At 40.2% G+C, this 12,500-nt stretch overlaps 1 protein-coding gene and 1 long non-coding RNA gene across 4 annotated transcripts in view; both read right to left on the bottom strand.

Moving 5' to 3' along the window:
• The window catches only part of LOC309498253, a 236,190-nt gene that overhangs the window by 58,163 nt on the left and 165,527 nt on the right, over positions 1 to 12,500 (bottom strand). The gene's annotated exons all lie outside the window — the stretch shown is intronic.
• The window catches only part of tbx3a (T-box transcription factor 3a), an 18,223-nt gene continuing 7,724 nt past the window's right edge, over positions 2,002 to 12,500 (bottom strand). For all 3 annotated transcript variants that reach the window (XM_082170128.1, XM_082170127.1, XM_082170126.1), the window contains exons 2-8: positions 10,286 to 11,518; positions 8,824 to 9,091; positions 8,382 to 8,528; positions 7,026 to 7,102; positions 6,631 to 6,788; positions 5,734 to 6,314; positions 2,002 to 3,871 (exon numbers count right to left, since the gene is read on the bottom strand). In XM_082170128.1, the coding sequence (XP_082026254.1) occupies positions 3,497 to 3,871; positions 5,734 to 6,314; positions 6,631 to 6,788; positions 7,026 to 7,102; positions 8,382 to 8,528; positions 8,824 to 9,091; positions 10,286 to 10,656 (1,977 nt within the window). In that variant the 5' untranslated portion in view covers positions 10,657 to 11,518 and the 3' untranslated portion in view covers positions 2,002 to 3,496. The remainder of the gene's footprint in view (positions 3,872 to 5,733; positions 6,315 to 6,630; positions 6,789 to 7,025; positions 7,103 to 8,381; positions 8,529 to 8,823; positions 9,092 to 10,285; positions 11,519 to 12,500) is intronic.

Here is a 12,500-nt window from a genome sequence, read left to right on the forward strand (position 1 = left end):
ATATATATATATATATATATATATATATATATATATATATATGTGTGTGTGTGTGTGTGTGTGTGTGTGTGTGTGTGTGTGTGTGTGTACAGTGTAGTTTATTTTCGAAGCATTTTCTTTATGGATAGACGAGTAGGCTATACATGTTTAATGAACCTGTTTCATGATCTAATAGTTGTTTAGTATACTTTTACTAGGACATTAAAATGTGGGTTTATTTACAAATAAAATATCCCTTTAAATGCACTTTATGGAAAGTAAAGAATTAATAACAGGAGCGATCAGTTTTGCTACAGAAAGAGAGTTCGAAATATGAACAGATCCCTTTAGATTTCTGTTACACACAAACATATAAAAGAGCTTCAGTTCTCCAGCAGGAGGCGCTATACTCCCGATCATCAGGCGAACACAGAGAGTATGACTCTCAAACTCCAGATCTTCCAGCGTGATTACCAGCTCTGCTACTGGGAATGACTGCAACGTTGAACATTTGCCTTTCACACTTATTACACTTTCCCCGACAGCAATCAAACCATAACCAGCGTTTCGCGATTACAGGCTCAGTCACGCTTTCATTTTCATCCTTTATTTAATATTTAGGTGAAACTATTATAATTGGGAACCAATCCAATATGAGTCATTTAAGCATGATCTAATAGTCCCATCTGTGAATAACCTTCTGGAAATATTGAATTAGAATCTTTAGGTTATCCGTGGTCTTATTCTATTCTCATTCGATTTTTATTTTATTGTTTTATTTTATGTTATTATGTCGTAAAAAAATAAATAAAAAAAATTGATTGATTGAATTATTTGTAGCCTATATTATGCATCTCATAATCTTTTGACTTGGTGTGAATTCTGTCATGTACTCCCGAAACATGACTTTAGTTCTTCTTTGAACACAAGAGGTTATTTTGAAGAGCGATGATAGAAAAACTGAGGCTTCTTCATTTGTGTTATAAAGAAGACATAAATGCGTTCTGGTTTAGAACGATATGATGACGGATATGTTTAAGCTTGTGTGCTTCTACAGATTCCATCTCAGTTACACCAAACATTTATGAAAGATTGTCCATGTCTGACATCTAACATTCATATATTCTAAATAATCATTCCTCCTCCGCTTTTTTAATTTAGTGTTTTGATAAAGAACACGGAGAAGTTTTCTTAGATTTCGACTAGTATTGTTTTAATAGACTATATTAGTCAAACACTGAAACCCAGTCTGACCTATGAGAAGTTTAAGCGATACATATTTAGCTCAGAATCCACTGATTCGTAATTGATATATTGTTTCGTGTCGCTCAGCATTGTTTGCTGTAAATGAACTCCTTCATATATTAATTAAAGACACTTTTAATAGGCAGTTTTGTCACGCGAACCCTGGCGAGAACATGCATGCGTGTGTGAGCTGTCCTTTGCTCTTTGACCGCTGGGTGGCGCTATCTCGAGGTGATCTCAGCACGACTCAGACGTGTAATAAACACGAGTCTGATAACAGAGGCGCCAGGTGAGCAATAGAAGGAGCAATTGCGATAGTTTACACGCTGTTTACCACTGTTCTTCAGCGCCAATGCCGTTACTTATTAACCTTACTTTATACAAATAAAGATACACTCTTGATAAACTCTGACTCGAGGCTCCAGAGAGTGAATTTTACATTCTTTCAGGTTCACATCGATCTAATAAACACGCACACGGGCCTTATGAAGCTCGATGGACGGGGAAGAGTTCATTCTGTGACAGCTTCAGGTTTTTTGACATTCAACATTAGAATGAATTATTTTATTATGAGTAGAATCACTTCATTTTGATTAGTGCGTTTATTTGAACGCACTGTGGGAATTCATTAATAACAGAAGCGATCAGTTTTATTTGGTTAAAAACACGCAGTTGCAATCGTGCTTTTCAAAATGTCAGAGAAATATATAAAGCTGAATTATCGTGTTGAAGGTTTTGTCATCAGATCGACTCAAATGAAGCACGTTGGAGTCCGAACACAATGGAAAACCTTTATTTCCTTACGCTTTTCTGCACTTGTTTGGCAGTTTAGGCTCATGGGTCACACAGAGTCAGTTCAAACACACACTTTGACTAAAGCATTCTCAGTTGATGTGAAAGAAAAGTGTCATTGCTGTCAAGCAATTGATGCATTGTGTTATCGCCTTTAATTTGTCTGAACCGAAGCACTGAAACACACAACAGTTAATCAAACGATGGCACATTATGTTTTCCGCTGTGGTGTTAGGGTGAAAGAATCAACATGGAAAATGCTCACAAACTATTTTACACATATATGTCAACAATAAATTAAATTAAGCTCCCTCAAACAAACAAACAAACAAACAAACAAACAAACAAAGATCCTCAGTTATATTTACAAGCAATATTCATATGAAATAATTACATAAATATGTTATATATATCGTTATTTACATTTGTATTTATTATAATCATATGATCCATTTTTGATCCACATGATCCCTTTTCCCAGTTTATCTCGAAGCTGGATTTAATAAGCAGTTTTAGTACCGCGTCTGTTAATGAAGTGATCGGTGGAAAGATTGACACATTTGGACAGATTAAAACAACATAAATGTTTGACTAGACTGCCTTCCTCAATTTACGAAAACAAAATAAATAATACAATTATATATACTAGGTAAAGATACTTAAGGGTTTACTGCCAAATCTCCGTCACACTGCAATGCTCTTAAAACAATTATGTAGATTTCAGAGAATTTGCGCTTAGAACAAAACAGTGAACTAAAAAAACAGCAGTCTTGATTATGTCTGGTCTTTGACATGCAATATGCCTCCGGTGAATTTAAATTATGAGTAGGCTATGTTTTCAAACACATCCGATAAATTAATGTCATATTCAAATAAAGCAATAACCTATCAGAGTGCATATTAAATTAAATCACAGTCAACCTGACGTATACAACACACAGAGGAGCAGCAGCTGTATTCGTTTATTCAGTCTCTTGGCAAACTGTTCGCTGTTCAATACTTCTGGTATTCAAATTTTTGGGAGGGAGGAGAAAAAAACCCAAAAGCTGAATCCATATTACCCCTACACCCCCAGATAGGGCGTTATGTGGTGTCCGAAACCAGTGGACGTAACGCTGCTTTGAAACAATCTTGTTAAAAGCGCTATAAATGAAGGTGACTTGACTTGACTTGACTATTGAGTGCACTTATTCAATCCCGCAGTGCACTACAATAACGAGCTTGTGCTCGCTCAACGGCTGTCCAAATTCACTCACTCGTTTTCATTCACTCCTTCAAGTGAACAGTACTAGTGGACTAACGTAGGGAATAGTGAATGAGGGTTTAGGGAGGGATTTCAGATTCAGCCAAAGTTACTGTTTTAATTTATCAAAAGAACATGTCACGTGTTTATTTTAGTTTCACCAAAGTGCATTTAGAGTCTAAGCGTGATTCTCCGATGCAGGTCCGTGTTGTGAACGGGAACGGGTGCCGGGTGGGTCTACGGAGAGACACTGCGAGCGCGGTCCGGTTTGGACTCGAGTCCGCTGACCAGTCGCTGGATGCTCTGTAACTCGGAGCTCGAGTCCCGCTCTCCGCAGGGTTTCGGTGAACCGGGCGAGCGGCTGGTGACCTCGGAGTCCAGGCTCGAGCTCTTCGGGTCCACGGTACCGCTCGCCATGGCTGGGATGGCCGTCGTGAGGAGAGTGCTGTCGGGGACGCTCGCGAGAGAGTACGGGCTGTACCGTAACCGGGGCCGAACCGCGTTCAGGAACGGGTGCCGGTGAACCGAGGAGGAGGACTGAGCAGCGGCCGCGGCGGCCATGTATGTGTACGGGTACGGGAACAGACCTCCAAACGGGGACATGGCCAAACCCTGGAGAGAGAGAGAGAGAGAGAGAGAGAGAGAGAGAGAGAGAGAGAGAGAGAGAGAGAGAGAGAGAATCAGCAATGCGCTCACACACTCTCACTCATACACACACAACACACGCACGCACACACACACACACACACACACACACACACACACCCACACACGCGCAAACACTCACTGAATGCGAAATTGTTCATAGAATTCCCGAAATGGTGATGAATTGTTCTACCTTTTTATTTTATTTTATTTAATTTTATTTATTCATTCATTTATCTATTTATTGTATGTAGGCTAGCCTATGTATGATGATTGGAAATGCTTTCGCAATACATTTAAATAATTGTCATGCCAATAAAGCACATTTGAATTGAATTGAGAGAGAGAGAGAGACAGAGAGAGAGAGAGAGAGAGAGAGAGAGAGAGAGAGAGAGAGAGAGAGAGAGAGAGAGAGAGAGAGAGAGATTAACCAAATACACACGCTGTCCCCTGGCGTATATAGTGCAATATGCAAACTTACTTATTTAGGATCAACACGTGAATTTAAACGTCAATGGCGAAAATTGGATAGCCTATAAAATGACGTTTTCACACCAACACCAGAGGGGGGAAAAAAGTGGCTTAGTGCAATATGTGTGATGCACACTGACTAATCAGAGTTGTCATACAAGAACGGGTATTGTTCAAAATTCATGTCGCCTTAAACTTTGATGAGGTTTTGATCCACTTTAAATGTTGACTATGTATTTCGAATCAACACGTGAATTTATACGTTAATGGCGACGAAAAATGGATAGCCTCTTTAAAATGAGGTCAAAAATGTGCAATTCAAAATTCACAGTTCAACAACTCTGTGATTAAAGGAAAATCAGAATATAGCCTTCCCTCTTTACTGTATCAAGCTTTTTCGTTTTCCTATATCTATAGATATTTATATTCACTCTTTTCTCTTTTCTCTTCACACACACACACACACACACACACACACACACACACACACACACACACACACACACACACACACACACACACACACACACACACACACACACACACACACACATTAGTTGATTTAGTTATTATACTGTAAAATATAAACCGCGAGGTTTATGAAGGTTTATATTACAGTAGTCAGCATCTGACGTGGATCAAAAAAGTTCATCAAAGTTGTTTAAGACAAGAACGGGTATTGTTCAAAATTCATGTATAACTTTGATAAAAGGTTTTGATCCACTTCAAATGCTGACTAGTGTATAGCCTATATAAATATATATAGGTAGAAAATAGGCGTGAACATATTTATCTTTTTTATGAAATAATTGCTGTATGCACACATCTTTACTGCTAATCTCGAGCAACAGTTGTCAGTTGTTCTATATTTGCTGACAATTTATGGACTGTGCAACAAAGACACTTAAACACTGCAAGATTTGCCACGCCTCGATTTTTCATCCAAAACTCATAAATGCACCAAGCATTAAAATACTTCATAAACATCCTGCCATGGTTATGATCAGCACTGAAGCATCAGCCCGATCTCATCAAAGTGCGTATCTATAGCACGAATGGCATTTATCGTGCAATTTATACACAAAAAAAGAGTTTTTAGGTGCATATGATACGCAGTTTTCGCGTGTAATACACACGCACTCCACACCACTAATCCTACCCCAGGGGTACAGTGCGTATCATATGCAAAAACACAAAAAGCGCTAAAATACTTCATAAACATCCTGCCAGGGTTATGATCAGGACTGAAGCATGCATGTATCATATGCACGTAAAAACTCTCTCTTTTTTTTGCGTATAAATTGCACTATTAATGCAATTCGTGCTATAGACACGCATTTTCATGCGCTCAGTCTTACCTGAGTCGCGAGCACGTGCTGCTGCAGATGGAAGGGCATCGGGGGGCCCGTGGGTGAAGACATGCTCCCGGGGTCCATCGCACTGACCCCTCCCGAGGACACTGCGGCCAGTAAAGGGCCCATCCCTGAGGCCATGCTGGAGAACGCGCCTCCCATGCTGAACTGGCTCGGGTGTAAGAGGAAAGGATGGGTGATTGAACCGCCCAAGTGATTGAAAAACTGCTGCCCGGCCAAACCCTGCGGAAATCCGAAACTGTGCAAGTGGTTTTGATTCAAGTGCGCGGCGCCATCTGTTTGGACAGTCAATGGCATGTAGTTTTCTTTGCTGGCTGTCCGGGATTCGTCGGGTTTGGCCTGATCTCGGGCTGTCGGACTCTTGAGCTCGCGAGTGGTGCTCGAGATTTGCGTGACGGGACTCTCTTTCTCAGTCCTCTCACTTTCCCCAAACACACCTTTGCTTAAACTCGCATCGGGATCCTTCGAGTCCTCAGTCGTGGTGGAGATTTTACTCGAGTCTGGCACGTCTTTCACGTTCCCATCTTTGTCTTCGTCGTCACTGTCTTCATCGCTGTCACAGAAATCTGCGAGAGGAAAATCGGGAAGGGAATTTCAGTTATACATACAGTCAGAAGCGACACAAAATGCACGCTAAATAAATAATAATCTAGTGTATTTTAAACGTAGGAAATTCAGCATAGTTGAATTAATCAGGTACAAACATGCATTACAAGAGATTCGTGTGGAGATTCTACTTTCGGACAAAAGCAAACGCTTTGTATCGGAATAATCGGAAGATTCGATTGTCATTGAGTCACATTTTTTTTTTTAGGACATTCCAAAGGAGAAAATGTTGATTTGATCAGAGAGAAAACAAATTTGTCTTACTGATTATTATACCTTTTAAGTTGTTCTGTCCAACAGTTGAGACCGCAGGAGAAGAATCCTGGCGAAAGCATTTGAAGGACGCTTGTTCTCCAGAGGAATCGTCTGATGTCCCGGTTTCTTTCTTCTGCTGCTCCTCATATGAACGCATCGATTGCAGAGCCAGCTGTTTTCTGTATTAAATCGTTTTCGAAGACAGAACATTGAGGGAAAAATGTCAGTGCAAACAAACTAATAATTGCATTGGAGAAAAACAATATGTTCGTGAGTTTTTCATTACGAAATGTAATCTTTTTTATTTTATTTTTATTTAACGAAATAAATGCTTTATTACATTTGTAATAAGTAACAGTGTTCTGAATTTCAGAATGTTATGGAATGCTATAAATAAGCAGCTCGGGCTCTCCTACCTTTTTTCGCGTCTCCCATTTCCAGTGTCACGAAATCCTTTCGCAAAAGGATTGTGATCAATTTTCAGTTGAGTTATCTGAAACGCAATGACAGGTAATCGGTATAGCTTGAATAAAGATAACTTGCATGTTTTTCAGTTTCATCAACCTATTGGATACTCTTTTTTGCACGTATTTATAGCATATTGAAACATATTCAACAGGCACTTTAGGTCTCTATGACTCATTGCGATCACCTTTGATATTTTATAGTATAATATGCTGGCCTATAAGCTTGTTTTCTTTGAAGATACAAAATATGATGCTTGCAGTGACTTGTCTAAAACCTTTTAAGTTATTTTCACAGAGGCATCACTGGGATTTTTTAGGAAGAAATGGAGGCATTTCCAGCTCATAAATATTGGAAACTTTTTTTTATGTCGACAACCCCACAACATGAATTCATTCTCTCCTCCTTGTCACCCCATAAGCATTTCATGTTGTAACATTTCCTGGAGTTTCCTGGAGTGTTAATATTTCAGCCGTTTTCTAATAAATAAACACACGTACAATTTCTTTCTCTTCTTCAGAACCTCCCACTATGGCCAGTCCTTCCTTCTCATTCTTACACACACACACACACACACACACACACACACACACACACACACACACACACACACACACACACACACACACACACACACACACACACACACACACACACACACACACACACACACACACACCCACACACCCACACTGCTTCTCTATCTTTGTGGGGACTCTCCATAGACATAATGGGTTTTTACTGTACAATCTGTATTCTCTCCCCTTACAACCCTTCTGCATAAAAAAAGAAGAAAAAAAAGAAACTCATTCAGAGGTGCATTTCCCAAAAGCATCTTTTGCCAACTACTACACGTTACACACACACACACACACACACACACACACACACACACACACACACACACACACACACACACACACACACACACACACACACACACACGTTTCCATTAACAAACTTTTGAATAACTATAATTAAATGGAAGATGGTGTGTGTGTGTGTGTGTGTGTGTGTGTGTGTGTGTGTGTGTGTGTGTGTGTGTGTGTGTGTGTGTGTGTGTGTGTGTGTGTGTGTGTGTGTGTGTGTGTGCGTATTCTGCATTATTCTCCATGGGTGAAGGCTTTGCGATATGATGTAGGCCTCACAGTGATAAATCTAATAATTACAGAGTACAAATGCACTGCATATAATAACTACAAGAACGTTTATGACCAAAGCACTGAAAACACCTTCTGTAATGTACTTTTGTAGGTAAACATTTAGTGTTAAGACAGACTCGCCCCAGAAAGCTCGTGGTGACCCACCTTGTCGTTCTGGTAGGCAGTGACCGCGATGAAGTCCGTCTCGGGGAACACGTATGTCCTGAACGTGCTGTACGGGAGTTTCAGGATATCGTTGGCTCTCACAATGTGAAATCTCGGCTGGTATTTGTGCATGGAGTTTAGTATCGTCTGGAATATAAATAAAGCCGAAGCTGACTTCCAAATTACATTTTCATGACGGGTAAAGAAATCGTTTTTATGAGGCACACTTTCTGCACAGTTTTTGTGCACTAACACGTTTTCCCTTTTGTCATCGTTTCCCTGCTCGGATAGTATTTACATGCACATATTTAAAATGAAATTTCCCTGACAGTGCAAAGTCTTTAACAATATATCAACATGTATAAAAATACTACATGCAAGCACTGAACAACAACAATAATAATAATTATTATAATAATTGAAAAAGACGTAGCTAACTTACAAATCCATGCTTGTCGGAGATGTTATTCGTCAGTTTAAGTTTGTGGAAATTGACGACTTTAGACATCCATTGCTCTCCAGTGGCCGGACTGTCGGGGTGAATGTACATGCGTTTTGGCATTTCGGGGTCAGCTTTTCCTGCCACCATCCAGCGAGAGTTATGAAACTTATACCTGCAGTCGTCAGCCGCAACAATATCCATCAACAGAATATATTTGGCCTTTTTGTCCAGTCCCGAGCATCTGACTTTAAACGGAGGGAACATTCGCCTACAGAAAACATAGTTGAGTCATTTCTATGTTTCAGATAAGCTTGTGCATGAGGCTAAAATCTGCACAATTCCTTGACTGGATTTTGCTTTAGAGAAACAGTAATTTCAGACATCTGAGATGTTTTTGGTGTGTGTGTGTGTGTGTGTGTGTGTGTGTGTGCGTGTGTGTGTGTAAATTAGGCCCAGCCATTAGCCTTAACTTGAAAAACAATCCAACATTTAAACGGCACAACTAAGTTACAATCAAAACGTGCTATTTCGACAGCATTGCATAGGCTATATTTTTTATAAAACAAGCTGTGAATTTCACTGTTCAAAATCAGCTTTTATGGAGCACATTTCGCATATGCACAACACTTGTTTAAACCCAATTGGTCAAAAATAGACAAACACAAACGTGTGGTTAAAATGTAGCCTAATTTAAAAATGTATCCCAACGCCTGGGTTTGTCAAAATTTGGAGAGTAATCAAAAATTCATCGCTGGTTTAATCATTTTAGCTTAATGAGCTTTTAGCATTGTTTCAACCCAAATTTGGGTCAAATATGGACAAACCAAACCATTGGTTTACTTTTTTTTAATGAAATGTTTAACCCAACGGTTTGGTTTGTCAAAATTTGACCCAAACACGGGTTGAAACAACCCAGATTTTTTTTTAATATAAAAATAATCGCTGGTTTAATCGTTTTAGCTTACACTCTAAATATTATTATTATTATTATTATTATTTAGAGTGTAAGCTAAAACGATTAAACCAGCGATGATTTTTTTATTCTAAAAAAATTCTGGGTTTTTGATTACTCTCTAAAAAAATAATAGCTAATGCTGGGTTGTTTTAACCCATGTTTGGGTCAAATATGGACAAACCCAACCGTTGGGTTAAAAATGTAATTAAAAAGATTAAACCAATGGTCCATATTTGACCCAAACATGGGTTGAAAAAACCCAGCATTTTAGGCCTATTCAAGTTGGGTTGTATTCTAGAAACATTTGCATCTTCCCAAACAGAAATAAAAGAAACAATAAAAAGCCCATCCCGTGTCCCATAATTGCTCTTCTAAAGAAACCCATGAGTCACTTAAACCAATAAAACAATTATATCTGATATGGGCTATAATCTCGGTTCCTAGCTAGGCTATTTGACTTGATGGAATTGAAAGCACGGCTCGTTTATTGAATAATTCCAAGTTTACCTTCCAGATTTCGTGATGACCATTTCTGTGCCGCGCTTGTGAAACAGATCCCAGAGTTCCTTGGCTTCCAGGTGCACTTTCGGGTCGTCGTCCACCTCCTCCTCGGGCTCGAGTGTCTTCAGAGGCCCGAGATGCGAGGCCTGGTGTCCCAGAGAGGAGAAGTGGAGGCCGGCATCTGCGGTCATCAGTTGCTCCATGATCGGCTTTCCCAGCGCCAGCGAGCCCGAGGGTGGCAGTGCCAGGGCCGGGAAGAAGGGCGGCTGGTGACCCAGCATCGCGCTCATGGCAAACTCCGGACTCCGGTGAGGTAAAAACGGGTGATATGCCATACTGGATCCTTGAATAACTGGATCTCTCATCGGAAAGCTCATCCAAGTCCAGATTGCAGAGGTGACGCGGTGTTCCTTAAAAACGAGTAATCAGAAATCAGCTAGGAAAAAATCAGCGCTGGAGAAGTGCCTCACTCGGTGCGCGAGACTCTTAATTGTCTCAATAGCTGGATTCCCCAAAAAAAAAAAAAAAAAAAAAAAAGTGTGTAAAAGATTAAGTGAGAAACAGCTATCCATTAATCTGCCGCTTGTCTGTGAAATCGAGAAGAAGAAAAAATAAAAGATGAAATTAAATACGCGGTGTGTGTCGGTTTCCTTCAGCTTTCTTTAAAACAGACATTCCTGTGATAATAATAATGAGATCGTCCCGAGTCCTGCCAAAGAGATGTGTTGAAATATTTCGTTGCCTCGGAATAATTCCTCTGTCTTTACTTGTTGGAGGGATACACCTTCACACGAGCGCACACACTCGTCCTGTCGCGCGCACACACACACATCTCACACACGATCCGCGGAGAACGGGGTCCAGCACGGAGATGTTCCCAGTGCTTCTGAACTCCATGGGCTTCGGTGTGTGTGGATGTGTTGCGTGTTTCGAGCTCCAGCTCTCTGTTGATTGGCTCTTTCACGCTTTCGGACCAATTGTGTTGCTCTGTAGGCGTGGTTTTAACAGGTCGGGTGGAGGGGAAAGACTTCAGACTTATAAAAAGGTGTTTGAGAACTCTATTGCTGCCGCGAAACAGCGCTGTTGTGTGAAGATGTCAACATCATTAGGACTCGCATCTGTCGGGCTGTGGGACCCGGAGAACAACATGAACTTCCAGGACTCGTGCGCACAGCGTCACTGTTGGCCTCGTTTCGCGCACACAACATCATGTTTCGCTTCGCACGAGCGTTATTATACCTGGGAAAAGACAAGCGCGTCAAAATAATTAATATGCATGTTATTAATATGGAGATATTGCATTTCATCAGCGTTTAATGTTATGTGGAAAATCACAATTTAAACCACGAATAGCCTAATCGTGTCCGAACGGATAAATTATGCTTTCATTTTTTTATTTATAATTTGAACAATTTCAGAGCTACTGACTATAAAATTGGATATCATAACGAAGTCAACCAGCGTGTGACTAAACAGGGTGTACAATAAATGATTAGATAGACAGAAAAGGAGAAGCAAATATATTAATCCTAACGGCTTCCAAATACGGGTTGTCGCAACGCAGCGAGATTTAATTTAATGTGCTAAAGTTTATTTTATAATAGCACATATATCGCATTATCACTTTATATTCAGGAACCATTTTTATTCAGCATACACACACACACACACACACACACACACACACACACACACACACACACACACACACACACACACACACACTTCTCTCTCTAAATTGCAAGACTTTGCAAGAATTTGCTCGTGACGCTTGAACGCGACTATTTAAATAGGCCTATTCCCCTGATGTGAGTCTCACTATTGTTCAAAACACAAAGAACATATCGAATATCTAAAGAGTGTGATTTTTAAATCACTGACAAACACCCTTGACCTTATTAAAATATAAATGTATCTTTTGGGGGGCTGGGGGGAATGATTAGATTAAAACATCAGTGTGTAATGCGAGCAGGCTGTTGTTTTCACTGAATTATCAGTGTGTTGCTCAATTGTGTGTGTGTTAATGCCTCAGACATGTTGATAACTGAACGCATCTGTCCTGTTTGGCGCCCGACACAAACACTGGGTTAATTCACACGTAAACAACAGAGGCTCGTGGTCAGTTAACCAGCGCCTGAGAAGCGACTCAATGATCTGGTCAGCAGAGCAGAGACCAGTGAGATTTATCACCCTTCATCAAGTGGACAAATACTGTCACTGT

This window comes from Leuciscus leuciscus (genome assembly GCF_965113295.1).
Source record: "Leuciscus leuciscus genome assembly, chromosome: 5".
NCBI lineage: Eukaryota > Metazoa > Chordata > Actinopteri > Cypriniformes > Leuciscidae > Leuciscus > Leuciscus leuciscus.